At 41.2% G+C, this 16,162-nt stretch overlaps 1 protein-coding gene across 2 annotated transcripts in view; it reads right to left on the bottom strand.

Moving 5' to 3' along the window:
- The window catches only part of FNDC1 (fibronectin type III domain containing 1), a 62,170-nt gene that overhangs the window by 12,873 nt on the left and 33,135 nt on the right, over positions 1–16,162 (bottom strand). For both annotated transcript variants that reach the window (XM_064708126.1, XM_064708127.1), the window contains exons 9-15: positions 15,098–15,225; positions 13,193–13,304; positions 11,838–12,224; positions 7,113–7,178; positions 5,086–5,247; positions 2,889–3,119; positions 2,396–2,504 (exon numbers count right to left, since the gene is read on the bottom strand). In XM_064708126.1, coding sequence (XP_064564196.1) covers positions 2,396–2,504; positions 2,889–3,119; positions 5,086–5,247; positions 7,113–7,178; positions 11,838–12,224; positions 13,193–13,304; positions 15,098–15,225 — 1,195 coding nt within the window. The remainder of the gene's footprint in view (positions 1–2,395; positions 2,505–2,888; positions 3,120–5,085; positions 5,248–7,112; positions 7,179–11,837; positions 12,225–13,192; positions 13,305–15,097; positions 15,226–16,162) is intronic.

Here is a 16,162-nt window from a genome sequence, read left to right on the forward strand (position 1 = left end):
AGGCATGCTGGCAGCTTAACTCCCACCAATTCCCCTGCACTGAGCGTAGCATGGATAGCAGCTGCAGAACTCCTGCGAGCTTTCACTGCAACCACTCCTTCTGGTGCTCTGGAGCCCTTTAGGTGTTGGTATGAGAAGCAGAGTTATCCCTGGCCTTCAACTCCTTTGGGCATCAGGAGAGGGAGGGAGACGTGACTGAAAGACTGAAGAGGTGAGGAGCTTCAGCTGGAAGGTAGAAATGGCACAGAAACAAGAAATGCAGGGCTGCAGCCAGGAGAAGCGGGGGTGCAAAGGCAATGCCTCCCTGGCCTGCATGGGAGACAAAGTAAGAGTGGAGGAATGAATACTGGTGAAGGGGAAAAGGGCTGGGCATACAGAGGAATCTGGGATGTGTAGGGAGGAACAGGTTCTAGCAGCAAGAGGAGAGTTGTTTAGGGAAAGGGAGTCCTCAAGTCATAAGGATGTAGATGTACAAAGGCAGAAGGGTCTGCATTCCATAGTGCTTCCATCACTATCTAGGAACAGGAGATCTCAAACCTCTTCTATCTTGCTGTAACAGGTTTCACCTGTTACACAGAGATCTGTGCCACATACCACCCTGTGTACATTTGTAACAACAATGTTCTGTAAGGAGAGCACTATCAGACACAGAGTACACCACTGAAGCTCTCCACTGTGAAGTAACTTTGTTTTAACACACCATGAACCAGACTCAAAGATTGTCACTAAGGTCTAGATTACCAATCTTCTGAATAGGTGGCCTTTTTTTTAGCTCTTGGATATGTAAGAGAATGCCTCACGAAGCGTGTGATTGACAGTCCTGTAGACAGAACAGGAGGGGATAAGATGGACCGTGTTTTCCTGTACATCTTATCTCTCCACTTTTAACTCTGTAGGTGCTCTGAATGTGCTTATCCTGCTTCTCCATAATTAGAATTCCCCTGCTAATTTTCCAGGTCTTTGACACTGCAGGTGTCCTCTGCTGAACATGGCCCTTGTGCAGCTACATAAGGAGCTGCTGCAGAAGTTGCTCGGGTTCTGGCCCTCCCAAGGAGATGTCATGTCCTCAGAACTCTTTGGCTGGAGGGAAGTCTCTGTGGAGAAGACTTTAAACATTCTGTGATTTGTTGGTGCTTGGATGTTTCCCAGACAGCAAGAGCAGCTGCAGGGGCAAACCTGTGTGAGACTATGCTGGAGTCTGGAGAAGTGTCATGATGTAGTCAGAAAAATATGCCTCATCATATGCCCTCCAACTGGCTACACTGCACTGGCTTTTCATAATTTATTTATCTTATTTTATCATTTTGTCTATTAAGGTTTTAGATGAAGGCCATGCTCAAACAATTCTGTTTTCTAGGTTGAGGCTCTCAATCAACTACTTTTAATGCTCAGAACCTTCATTTTGCCTATGAATTGTCTTGGAAAGTAAAGATACTTTGGCTGACACCGTTTCCTTCTTCTGTGCTGTCCTAGCACAAACCCTATGTGCCTATCCAAGCAGTCAATGCTCACATCTGCAGAGCACCACCAAGTAATGCATACTAATTCCAGCCCACAATCCCAGTGCCTCTCTCCACCGTGTGAACAACACCTTCCACCAGTGCCTGAGAGACTGCAGACAGCAGCGTGTGAAGGGCCGAGCCCAAGGGAGCACCAAAAGAATTTCAGGCTCAGAATTTGAGAGACAAGTATGTGAGACACTGCGCATCTCTCTGAAGGAGTAATTTGAATGCAGTCCCTCTGTAGCTGTTTACTTTGCCCCTAGTCGCCACAAATTATTCCACAAATCTTCACAAATCATGTGAAGCATGCATTCGTGTTCCACCATTTCTGTCAGATTTTTTGTAAGATAAAGACCTAAAACTCCTGCTAAATTGACTTATGAGCGATTGCCAGAAGCTCACCTTATACCACCAAGTCTTCTCTTCCAGCACATTCATGTGAACAGAAAGCAAAAACAGACGAGTGGGTAGCACTTCCCCAGCAGCCTTTAGGCCTCAAATCTTGGCCACACATATGTTGGAATGGCCCACATCACATCAAGTCAAACCATGGGTCTATTTTAGCATATTTTAGTATATTTTAGTATATTTTCCCCCCAACATTTGATTATCTAAAAGATTAGAAAATGCATTTTAAAACAATATTTTCTTTGTTACTGATATGTGTTTTCATACACACAAACATATGTACACACTGCTATCTGCTCCAGGGTTAATACCGTAAAGATATCAGGCTGTTGTGCAGTTTATAGAACAATTTGCTGTCCAACAGAATGAGTAAAATCTAAACCAGATGTAAACATTTATACTAAGACCAAGAAAAACAAATTACAACTCTCAAAATTTGCTTTATTTCCTTAACAGAACTGAAAAGGAGTGGATCATATCCTTACCGTGTGTTGGGCTTCAGGTTCTCAATGGGCAAGTGAGTAGACCCTGCAGTCCTGGTTGACCACTTATTCTTTAAAAAGTCATCATAGGATGCACTGTAAACCAGATAGCCTGTAAACAGGAAAGAGAAATAGTCGTGAGGATTCTAATTAAATTTTAAATAAATGATATCCCTAGGTGTCACAGTACATTTTAAGGATAAAAGGAATTGAAACATCTTTGAATATGAAAGTGATTCCATGCCTAACTCTCCTGAAAAATCCTGGCCTGTAAGAATTTCTTATCATTAGCTAATAATGATGGAGCATTACATCAGAGGACAGCACCCAGTTGTGAATTTTGATTTTAAAAACAGTAAAGGCAAAAAGATGAGAGGTAATGCATTCACTGTTTTAAGTGACACATTGACTGTGCAGACACCAGTACAAGTGGTCATGTAGGAAAACCTTCCCCTTCTCCTCTCTCCAATCAGGAGAGGAACCCTCAGGAGAGTACCTGTTACCATGTCTCCTTGAGCAGGTTTGGCCCAGTCCACAATGACAAAGGAGTGACAGCCTTCAACTGCCACAACGGTGATGTTGTGAGGGGCTTTCAGGGGACGCTGATCTTTCTCTCTGAAGTCATTGGGAATGATTTCATCAAGGCTCTCCACTTGGAAATGTTCCAGGGCCTCTGTCAAGGAGCAGGGAGCTGCTGGATCCTTATTGAGATAGGTCACATAAGGAGCTAGAAAAGACAGGGAAGGGCAGCATTTAGTAAGGAGTTTGAGGGATCCCAGAGTAGCACACAGGCTGGCAATTTCCTTAAGAGAGTCATGTTTTGTGGTGCATTTTAAAATTCCTCACCTTGCAGCCCAGAGACTGCTGCCAACAAAGCATGGCTTACAGCCAAATTGATTGATGAGCAGGACGAATGGGATGCCAACATTCAGGTTTACCTACCCCACACCCACAACTTTATTACCAAATTATGCAAAGATGGAAGGACTGTCTTTGCTACAAAAGGCAGAAGAGAGCAGTTTGACTGCAGCACCCTCTGCTTGCTACCTCCAGCTCCTCCGGAAGGTGGGATGAAAATGTCACCCAAATTCTGCCTTTCCAACATGGGAACAGATCCCTGACACAGCCTTCAATCATCTAAGACTTTACAGGTCTAAGTGGTTGGTTCTTACACAAACATCCTGAAGCTGGAGCAAAACAACAAAAGAAACATGAAGAGTAATTCCAAGGTGAAGTCTAACCAGTTTAAAGGGATTGTTGTGGTCCGCTGGGTACTAAGGGACCAGGAGCCATGAGTGCCTACCTTCCAGGCATGTGCTCCCAACCTGTAACTTCTATTTTTAAAAGCTTTATACTGACTGGAATTGCACTTCAGTTCAGGAAAAGATTAAACCATCTTTTTATTGCCTTAAAAGTCACCGTAACATTCAAAGGAAGGACTATAAAACTTGCTTTGGAAATGTTTATTCAGTTGCAATAATACAATTCATTGAAATGGTAATATTATTTCCCTAGTGCCTTGAAATGTTCATAAACCAACGTTTCTTGGTTTATCTTATTGGATTTCATGCCCTAAAGGAATTTTTTCCAGATCTTGCAATGAAGTTAATTTTAGCCTCTCCAGCTAAATGAATCAAGAAGCACTGTCAGTGAGAGAGCTGAATAGAAACATCATGAAATTGTTTGGACAGGGAAACTGAAGATGCACTGGAAAAAGTTTTGGCATATATAAAAACAAGTCTTTTTCTCCAGCAGCAGAGTTTTGCTCTAAGCCACATGAAGCTTGTGGATATTGGAAGGGAAGCCAAGATATGTCAAAGATGATTCTCCATCCCCAGAACTCTTTTCTGAAATGCCAGGTGAGTCAGCAGCTGACTTGACCTCAGTTCAAGTGCCAGAAATATGTAAAGGGCTGCAGGGGGTGTCACCAGCTTGGGGTGGAGGCTGGAATGTTCCCTACAATCTCCAAATCCCCCTCCTCTGGCCCCCAGCTGACAGAGAAGCAGAGCAGCTCTGAAGTCAGTGCTGCAACACCAACCTACACACTTGAATGGCTCGTGTACACAGGAGACATGGCTCATGTAATGGGGGCTCCTTCACCAAATGTCTTCTACTGAGAAAATGTCCAAATACCAAAATCACACTTATCTCTACTGGATTTATTTTTTTGAAAGTTCATATCCAAAGTGCCATTCATTCCTTGACTTTGGAGCACCTTTTGAAGCACACATGCTAGTGCAAGGTGGGTGAAATCACTGAGGTTGAACAGATCAGTGGAAAATAATCAGGTCCCCCAGACTCACACCTACGTGGAGACTTGCCCTGCTGGAAATGCTGGTGTGAAGTCAGATGCAGTTAAGCTGAACTGGTGTAGACACTCTCTTGCTCTCTTACTCACTTCAGCTAGACCAAACACAATGCAGAACACAGAACAGAGCGCTTACACTGAAAGTACAAAGAGGTTTTTACCGTTTCAACAAAACCATTGTGGGCCCACGCATAAACAAGCAAGCATTGAAACAAGGAAATAACTACTGCTGTTTGGGTTTCCAAGGTGGAAATCCTTAAAAGGACCACACACATGTCTACTGGATGTGTTTGTGCAATGGTCTCAGCTGAAGGGCTGGCCTAGCTGGAACAAGAATTCTTTGCAGCACAAGTAGTAAGCTAGATAAGGCAAAGGGCATCCTTACCAGTGAAGCGTTTCTTCCCAGCAATGTCATATTCTGACACAGGGCCAGTGCCACCAACACCGGTCTCCGGATAGACAACCTCCAATTCTGTCGTGGTAGAAGCAGTGGTAGTGGTGGCAGTGGTGGTGGTTGGTGGCAAAGTGCTCTCAAGAAACTCATAGTCTTCAGAGAAAATACAAGATGAAAGTGTTAGCATGCTTCATTTAATTTTGGCTTAACTATGAGAAGGGAAATAATTCTGTCATGGCCACAGTCCCAAAGAAGTGCTACACACCCTGCCCGGTGGGGCCACTGCACACTCCTTACAGAACTGTTTGTAGAGGTTGGTCAAAGTTCAGCCTTGTAATAGTTTCTACCGAAGTCATGGACAGAGAGGAGTCTTTGCCCCAGAATACTCATGTCACTGCTGATTTAGACCTCACTTACACAGTTAAACAGGACAAAAATAACAAATGTATTTGTAAAGCAATATCCTGAATGTGTATCTGCCACCTCCTCTCACAAACCCCAAGAGAAGATGGCACAGTAATTGAATCCCTGGCCAAAGCCCTCAGATGTCAAAGGAAGTAGAGAAGGGAGAGAAAAAAATTACTTTCTAAGAAAACTCAGCGTTGCAATTCTAAAGCCCTAGAGGGGTCCAATATTGCTCTCAAACCCTCCTGTGACGGGAGGTGTTGAGTCCGGAACTTTCCAATTGTGGCCATGAAGGAAGGCAAACTGTCCCACATGAGCCTCATTATGTTCAGTCCTATTTAACTCAGTGCTTTTTGAAAAGCTGCTGTGCTACCTGACTTGCACACAAAACAAAGTAGCATTTGGCATCTCTGCCATGACCTCATGCAGGCTGGGAAACTCAGCTCATGTCCTTGAGTGTTTTGTGCTTAAACTGCTAAAGCATGTGTTTTCTGCAGGTGACCTGCACCTAAGGGGAGGCCTGGGAAAAGACCTGTGCACTGAGGATGTTCTGCATCCATGGAGATGTAAGGGAAATGGGATGTATGTCTTGTGCACTTCCTCATTCATTCCCTCCTCCCCACCTTCTAAATGTCAGTTTCAGTATGAAGTGATCAGCATTAAAAGTACAAATGTCTATAATATCTTCCACTCAGCTGCTGCACTCTCATTCTGAATGTTTTTCTGTTGTTGATTAGACTAAAGATCCAGCACTACAACCACAAATTAAAAATCTTTCATTGTTCTAGAACCATAAATTCTACTAAAAAACTTTTTGTGTAACTGAGGTTTGTACTAAGCCACTTCCATATGTGGGGGCAGGAGCAGGAATTTGAGGACTAAGAGGGATAGAACATCCGATGTCACAGATGGCAGAAAGTGAATTTCAGTTCCAATAACTGAGAATTTGCAGTCCCTATGCAAACTTACAATTAAATGCTGTGACTTGACATTTCCTCTTTAGCTAAGGTTGTTATGCCCTTGATTACAATATCAAGATGGCATGAATCTAACTCTAAAAAAATATTTCCCTCTTTTCCTTTAATCTGATTTCAAATCTCTTTGATATAAATTCCACATTAATTAAGCAGATCATTTACTTTATATGTAGGTGATCTTATTCAGTATGAGCATGCTTAATTGTCCAAATGCAGACTACACATTAAAGAAACAACTCACTAAGGTATTTTGATTGTTCAGGGCTTGAATGTTATCTGGATTTTGTATTTTAGAGGAGGCAATTGACTTTGACAGGGCTGGAGTTAGAAGTTGTACCAGAGAAAGTAAATCTAGGATTGAAGCAGTTGTCTGTATGACACAGCCCTGAAAATTAATTTATTTCCTCAATATGTTCCTGTTAGATTGCAGGACTGATAGAAAGGGACTTTTATGTCTAGAAACAGATGGTTTTAGATCCTTTCTCTTCACATGTAATGCAGAGCCATTTTCCAGCTCACCATCACTTGCTTAAGCTCCCATTTACCAGTCTGCCTCCTTGAACCCAGTTCCAAAGAAAGAAGACAGAGAAAAAGGCAATATGTCACTTGCAATAGACTCCTACAGTTTACCCATACCATCATCATATATCACATAAGCTTCTGGAGTTGCTGTCACATCTGAATCCAGTCCTGAGAATGTATCTATTGACAGAGAAAGAAAACAAAAATGCTGTAAGAATTCAATAAAATAATTCTGGAATAAAGTTTAATATAAAAATATTTAGCCAGTGGAATTGTAAAGAAAAAGATAACTTCCTGGTTTCCAAATAATGCAGTGACAGTCTGCCCTGCACATTGAGAATAACAGATGACAAGCCAAGTGCAGTAGTCAGGAGTTTTGTTGGGGAAAACTGAGCTCAGGGCTCCTACATAAAATTAAGAGTAATCACCTTCCAGAAGCTCTGCCCCAGGCCCCAGCTGCTCTGGAGCAAAGGTAGGCTGCCAGCAACTATATAAAGATCACATCTGGATTTGACAATATTTTATAGTCTCAGAAGCAGCAAATGTGAAAACATTATATGCCAAAAAAACCAACCAAGGAATTAAATATTTCTACCCAAATATTTTTATGGAGGTATAAAAACAAACAGCCCACAGAGCCATGACATTTATAGCCCATGTCAATGGTCTTGCAAGGAATGCAGCCCAAAAGGAATGGATTTGTAGAATGAAGTAATTAGTGCTGGATTTTTCTGGGGTTTTACTCTGCACTAGCTCTACTCTGATCCTATGGAATGGCTGCCCATTACAGGTTGGGCCACATAGGAGTAATCCTGAAGCACTGCTCTGCATTAGTTTCATCCAGCATGAATTCAGTTCAGGAAATCAGAGTGAGATTGCTCCAGGATGCAAATGAAAGCATAGCAAGGACAGATGATTATGAGGTGCACATCAAAAACTCTCTACTGAGGCACCCCAAAACCCAATGCAGATGCACCAGTAGACTTCCCAGCTGACTATTCCATGATATTATCTCATTATCTCTGCAGGACATGAATTCAGCACCAGATACATCAACCATCCAGTACCTCATCTGTTGAATCCCAAAGGCTTTCCTGCACACTCTGAGGAAAGTGTTTCTCCACATTATTTAGGGAAGCCAAAGGGTACCCAAAGCTCAGCACAGTCATAAAAAGCCATGCAAACAAAACAAAAGCACTGTGCTGTAACCCACTGCAGGCACCATCAGAAGTCTCCAATGCACTGCTGGGGCTGGGGAGTGGCCAGCATTGGAACAAAGACGAGAGAAAGACAGCTTTGACCTCCAGACACTTCATATATATTGCTCACACTTCTGTAACACTCAGTATGGAAGCAATAGTGTTATTTTCAACTAAACCAGAACTGCAAACAGTGCAAAGTTTCAACTGTCAATGTTAAATACCTCACAAATATAATCTGAATGACACATTTTAATTTTGCTGATTTTTTTTGAACCAACAATTATTGTATAACTGCTTTTTTTCTCCTAACATAATTTTATTTTAAATACACTGCATGATTTTAATGCCAAAATATGCTTTAAAACACAGGAAATGGGTTCATTCTTGTCAGACTTTCATATATAAGAATCTGATATTTCCTCATGGTAGACTTCTGCAGCACTCTTCAGGAGATGATCCCCTTGGAAGTCACTTGTCTTCTCTTAAGGTAGTCAGTCCCAAAGTAGATCCTTTGCTGAATTCTGCACATCTACCCACAACTGGCCAACATCAACCAACATCTATAACATATGCACTTACCTTTGACTGCCTATATCCAAGGAATAAAGAGGATCAAATATGCAGAAATTTGAAATCTTCCACGAGCAGATTTCAACTCATCCATGCGTATTAGCTAGTAAGTCCTTGGCCTATGTACAGTCCAGCAAAGCCTAATTTAATTTTCTATTTTTGTATTCAATTTCAGTTACTGTGCTTGTTTAGCATTAGCTGTGTCATGGTGACAATAAGAGCACTTCCCAACAGACCTCTCATTTTATTATTTTCTGTACACACTCCAGCTGCAGTTCTTCACCTTGCACCATCACTCTTTGCTGAATCTCTTGAGTAAACCCTGCCTGTAATAAATGGGGCCAAATCTTCCTATGACCACTTGCCACAGACTTTTGGCATCTGTAAGGATAGTCTTGCTGTCTTACTTGTTTTACAAATTCCATCACTTGATTTTATCACAAGTAATGTGTGGTTAAGTCTCCATCTGTTTTTTTCTTTGTGAGCTCGTGAATAAAGTTTAGTTGATTTCACCAACAAATCACGCTTGTGTGGCCAAACTCCTCCTTGAGAGTTAAAGACTGACGAATATAGTGAAAAGCTGGTAATAAATTCTGCTGGATCAAGAAGAAATCCTGACAGAGATAAAAGAATTTGCCAAAGCTTAAGTAGAACATTTGTAGCTGGGTTTTGGCACTTGCAGACCCTGTTTGTGAATAAAGCACTTAGCAACAAATATCAAGCTTTGGCAGAAAAAGTATTTTACTAAACAATGTGGAGTAATTTCTAGACTCAGATTAAAGGGAAAGACAACATAAAAATATAATTTAAAGTAATTTGGAAATGGTCAAGTGAAAATTGCATTGTTTTGATAATTGAGTAGTAGTTTACCACTCTTGAAATATACACTTCCGTTGTTAAACAATAACAGCCATCATTAAATAAATACCACAAAGATCTTTACTTTTCTAGCAAGTTCTTTGTGGAACAGACAGACTGTTTTCCTGTGTTTATCTAATCCTGAAACAGCTCACTAAGATTTAAAAAAATGGAAAAAGTCTCCTCAGAGAGGCTTTCAAAATTCCCAGGTAGGGACTAGTATTGCAAAAGCTATAAGGAAATGAGCCTTAAGAACCAGGTAAGAAGCAAAAATCCAGCACCATCCTTTCAGCCTTCCACTGTGAGGCACTGGCAAACACACTGTCAAAATGCCAGGCAGTTTATGAGTTACTTCAAGGCCATTCTCATTGAACACACAGCCTGAATAAAAACTTAATTTTCATTCGTGCCTCTATCAAGTTCAAAGATTCAACAAGCCCATCTGGTAGAAGGCAAAAAGCCCAAGCAGAATTTTTAATGTGTTCAGAAAATCACATGAAAATTCCCCAGCCTACAACTCTGCTAAACGTAACACTGCAAAGGATTTTGTTGCTCAGCTTCTGGAGCCTACCTTCAGTTTAACCCCAGATGTATGTCATGAATTTCTGCTGCTCTTACAATGTGTATTCTCAGAAGAGGCCCTCCAGGTACCAAATAGCACAGGTCAAAAAAGAGGAAATGTTACAGGATGTAATCAACATCTAAGATAAGTAAAAGGAGCTGCGGGTTGTGGGAGGGATTCTAACTGCCAAAAATCATGGCTCCCTTTAGGCAACTTTGGAAGTATGAGAGTGACCATATATAACAATATTTGTAACACTAAGAACTATGAACTTTCCATAGGGAAAAGCAAAACTCTTAATATTAATATTTAATGATGATAAGATTTTTACATGCGTGTGTGTGTGTGTGTGTGTGTGTGTGTGTGCACATCTGTGCATATCTACACATGCAAGCATGCTTCTGTAACTGCACAGTGTCAGAGGTGGCTAATTTTAATAAATACTAACACTATAACTCATTGTAATTTCACCTGCACAAGGAGCTAACATCTCTCACTCATTAACTGTCATGGGCTGTGGGTAAGGGAATTTTGTTTTCTGCTTCTGAGATCTTCTCCCAAGCCTTTCCATCCTTAGACTCACTGTGAGTTGCTGGAGCCACACCTTTCTATATCACAGCCCTTTTCAAAGTGATAGTTCAGCTTCCTAGGCCATGGTTTCATGACCTACTTGTAAATCTACTTTGACTTAAGAGACACAGGTGTATAGGAGAAAGGTAAAGGGGCTTCACTAGCCATTAAAACTGGCTGCTGCAGTTGTCAGATGTCTGACTGCCAACATGCTGGTAAAGTTATGGCTGTGCTGCTATTGCCCACTGGTAGAATGAATTGAGGATTAAAATAAGCAGCTAACTCACTTGCAATCCAGGTGCTGAAAGCATAAAACACCACAGAGAAGAGGCTCAACACCAAAAGACTCTAGTGCATTTATATTGCATTTATAGTGCATTTATATTGTTTACTTTGGATTTCAGTTTGGCATCACAACCTAAGCTTGTATAACAGCAACAGCAAAAAATGACATGCACTGACACTGGTTCATATCTTCAGATATTAAAGAAATTAGTGTACAACTCTCTGCCTTATCTGTGCAGAGCCTGGGTTGCCTTTCACCAGCTTCATCTGTGCTGTGCTGCATTCCTGCTAGACAATCTATCTCCAAGAGGTGGCAAGAGAGCAAGTATCTCACTTTGCAAATGCTGTTTCCACCATGGCTCAAAAGAGAGACTTTTCAGAATTCATTGTGATAAGAGAACACAACATAGACAAAATGTATAGCTCCTCCAGCTCCTTCCCTGGCCTGAAATGGAATGAGAAAAACTTATATGTAACTGCTTTGACCACAAAGCTACTGCTTAGACTTGTATCCCTGTGAGTGAACATATAAAAGTGGATCCAACGCAATGTAAGAAATTTGCTGAAAACAACACAATTTCACAAAAAACCTTAGCTTTGGTGAAAGTTGGCATGTGCCAGTGAAAATCCATTTAACACCCAAACACTTCTTCATATGCTCTAATCTCAGCTCCTACCTTATCAAATGGACCAAAATCTTCAGAGGCAGATTCTCCACCATTCCACATCTGTGTAACTGTGCTGCACAAACAGCACAGCCACGGGAATTCAAACAGCACAAAAGGAAATTACCTTCTGCATTGCACTCTGGCAGGCCATCCAAGCCCAGGAGCAAGTTGCCTTCATCATCATACTCCCCGTAGGTGCCTGGAGGACAGGTTGGTGCGGGTTTCTCGGTGGGTGGCTCAGTGGTGGTCGGCTCTGGAGTGGTGGTGGTGCTGGTGGTGGTTGTAGCAACAGTTGTAGTGGTTGTGGTGGTGGTCGTGGTAGTTGTTGTAGGTATTGTTGTAGTAGTAGTTGAGGGAGTGGTTGTTTTCTTAATCATTTCAAGACCAATCAGAGGCTTTCCTCCAAGGCTTATTATTGGTTTATCTTGTGCACTCGCTACAGGTTTACTGAATCTGCTATGTCCAAACAAAGGCAATCCATCAGGACTCACCATTGGAGCACCCTTTTCATCTAAGAAAGAACAAAACCAAAAAATCTCACCGTCAATCCACTTCAGGCTTATAGGATTAAGCATTACTGTGTTTTATCACAGTAGATGCCACAAAAGCACTTAATAGAGTGAATAGAGCCTTCTGTAAGTAAACTGACAGAGAAGGAGAGTGTTACTTAGGAAAGAGCCATGGCTAAGGAAGCTGGAAAGTGGTTTAGAAGAACCTCAAAAAAAACCACAGTGGTGTTCACATTTTTCAGCTGTTTGATAAACACTCCAGGGAGGTTTCATTTCAGAATCACAGTGTGCAGACAATGATGGCATTTCATCTAAGTCACTCTCATCAACTAACTGCTGATGAAATGTATGATGAATCCATATTCTGCTCCTTAATGTCAAACACATGCAAGGAAAATCTGGGATGAGCTGGTAAGATGCTGTCACTGCAGATAAACTTGTGTGCCAAATTCTGGGTACTATAAATATTCATGGTAGCCAGGTTAACAATAGACTGAATTTGTATTCAAGAGGTCTGTACAGATGAACTGACATGCAAACAGCAGTCTTCAGAGAACACAAACAGAGTTTCTTACTATTTGTGGTAGGCTTTAGAAGAAAAAATGAAACTAACATATCCATATGGCTGGTACAGCACTAGTAGTGGGGAAAAATTACTCCTATGTATACAAAGATATAAACAATCATCAACCCTTATTCTAGTCATCAGTCTGGCTCAGTTCTGCAGTCCTTTCTAATGCTGATACAAGTGAGATGGACTTGAGTGATTCTGGCAGCCTCGTATCCTGGAGTCTCACGGGGTGACTCAAAGCCTCCCCAGGTCCTGCAATGTGCTGACTTGAGGTACAAGCCACTCCAAATGGCTTGCAGGGGACCTGGGGATGCCTGAAGCATTCAACAGCTCAAAGATTTGTACCATATGTACAACAACTATAGAGCTTTTCTCTGTAAGAAGGAAGCTGTAACTTACCAACAATTGTGCGTCCATCCCCTCCTAATTTCACTCGGAGAGGGTTGCCTTGGGAGTCTTGGAGGTATTTTCCTTCAGCATTTAACACTAGCCCTCGGTCAAGATCTACAATCTAAAAGCAATAGATGGACTCAAGTTTAGCTAACCCAAGAGGAGGTGAAATGAAATTTCACAGCAACAGAAATCCTGGGGAAATTCAGACACTAAGTGTGATGTTCAGGAATAGCTACAACACACTGGAACTTTTAAAACTTATGTACAGTAATCACTGAAGTACGATTGCTGAATAAAGCAGATTCCCAGGAACTGGGGTCCAGAGCTGCACAGTCATATTCATATCACCTACTGTAGCTCTCGTGTGCAAATGAGCAAATCCCTTGATTTTCTTGGGCTGCACCACTCCTAAGGTGAAGTCCTGTAGTACTGATTTCAGTATGACACTGAGCCATTTTGAAGATGGGATTTAGAATTATGTCTAACTAAAAAAAAATTAAATGTTGGACTAGTTACTTTATTTTGAAACGGTAGTGAAAACAAAGTAGGTAAGATTTTAACTGGGGTAGGAGACTGAAGAAAAGCCTCTGTCTCGAAAAGCAAATATATCTGAGAGCTTGGACTGAATTCCAGAGCTAAATGCAGTTAAAATTCAGTCCTTTTTGCTATTTCAACCCAAAATAGCTGAACTTTATGCTGTTTTAACCTGAGGTAACAGACACTCAGCCACAGAACACAAAAATGCAAAAGGTGTTAAGTACTATGAGGAAACTGGGAAGGAGACAGAAACAGCAATTCCAGGTTGGCAAGACAGACTTACATCTGGTGCTGAGAAAAAGGCTGCAGCAGGAAGGACAGCAGATTATGAGATCAGTCTCTGAAGCCCTCCAGGCACCAGATTTGGCACAGATCCTCTTGCTTTGCAAGGTGTTCATCCTGCTAGCAGCAATGCCTTCCCTTCAAGAGGCAGAGAAATGCCCCATGGCATTCCAAGGACCTTCCTAGCCCACTTCCAGAATCCATTTGAAGGACTTTGGGCATCCTTGTCAAAATGCTTCCCTTGAATGTGACACACTTGATGCACTTTTTAATGTTCCTCTAATGAAAATGGTAAGATTGAAGTGGCCATAAAATAAATGACTTTTTGTGTCATGCCAGGTACAAGCAGCTCTGCTGATGCCAGGGAGGCTGATCACAGAATCCTACTGCTCAGCTCTTGGGAAAACATACAGGAAGCACCAGTTCTTTACCTTGCTTTCCTTCGTTAAAAACTCATTGTAAAGGATGTTAAAAGACAATGTGTGGGCATGTATGCAGGTTGTGGGGCTTTCCTATCAATGGTATCTGAGCTCTTCTGCATATACCTCTGGAAACATGAGGAAACAAAAACCTGCATAAGTGCATTTAAAGCATTGTGACAGTTATGGAGGCACTTTTTATTTCAGAAGTCTTGCTCAGGAGCTTCTACCTGGAGTGAGAGTCTGGGAGAAGCATTGCTGAGCACATCTTTGGCACAGCAGCTATTTCAGGCAATCTCCGCTCACAGTGCACACCAAAGAGCCCACTGTGTCAAGAGTCCCCAAGTCACTGGGGAGCACAAATCTCATTGATTTTGATGAAAAACTGTTTCTCTAAATTTAACAGGAGTAATGTTATAGTTTAAAATTCAACCCATCAGGCTGAATTTAAATTTAAATGTAAATTTAAATTTAAATTTAAATTTAAAATGTTAAAATAACAAAACCCAGAATTTGTCTTTAGATTTCAGTGGAACAGGGGAAACTAAACCACTAAGAATAGCACTTTAAAGCTGCATTGACTGAGGGCACTGCTTGCCTGTCTTTTCTTAATGAAAATACAAATACAATAAAAGGTCAAAACATCTTGAATTTAGAGAGAAGGTCACCCTACCCACTTTGCTCCTTGAGGGCCATTGATTACTTTCTGTCCGCTTGGTTTTCCATTATTACCAGGAATTACTTTACCATTTCCATTTCCATTTCTATTTTTCATTGTAAGATTTGGTCTGCCATTATAACCTGAAACAGGGAAGAAAACAAACTATTCTGAAGAAAGTTGTGCAACCTACAAGCCATATTTTAAATTGCAAGTAAATGCATTTTCTGGCTGGTCTGAGTATAAACAAGAATAGAAAGAGGCCTCACCACACTCCACAAACCAGGCACTCCACTTCTTCTTGGAGCAACTGTTGTGACACTGTCAGATTTTTGCAACTGACACGAGAATCTGAAATTGTTTTTCTGAAGAGGTTAAACACTCATTGTTCATCTCTATCTTGTTAATTTGGTCTATTTTTTTTTTTTAAGAAAGCAGGGCAACATTCTTCATGGCACTACAGTCATTAAAATGTTTGTGATCTTTGTAAATGATCTTTCAGACATGGGATGAAGAAAGAAACCATTATTAAACACAACCACTTGTTCAATTATATCCTTATACAAAGCTGTAGTGACAAACTGAAAGGAGAGGGCATAGGAATTATCTCTACTCCTCTATTTTTAACTTGGGAAATGAAGGAATCTCCTTCTCTAGCTAAAAAACTACTGCTGAACAGAAGTACAGTCATGTCAAAAGTGGAGAAGCAGTAGCACTGAGCTGTAGGCACCCCAGCTCTGAAAGGGCAGCAACTTTCACATCTTATCTCAGAGACTTGCTTCCAGAAAAATATAATGGGAAAAAAATATAGACTGGGAAAAAATTTAACTGAACACTTGTTGGCTATAACTTCACAATTTGCATTGCTAGTAGTAACCTTAAATAACCTCCATACAGAAATCTGTTATTTTTTTCAGTCATACATCTCATCCCCCATGGTATTATTCAAGGTCTACTCCCACCTTAAAGCTCTTTAAGCTGGTGAATCTCTACACAACACTGAGTCTGACTAAAGCATATCAGATGCAACAGCCCAGATATACAGTCCTCATTGTGTAACAGGAAGGCCACTTCAAACCA

Source organism: Zonotrichia leucophrys, chromosome 3 (assembly GCF_028769735.1).
Source record: "Zonotrichia leucophrys gambelii isolate GWCS_2022_RI chromosome 3, RI_Zleu_2.0, whole genome shotgun sequence".
Lineage (NCBI taxonomy): Eukaryota > Metazoa > Chordata > Aves > Passeriformes > Passerellidae > Zonotrichia > Zonotrichia leucophrys.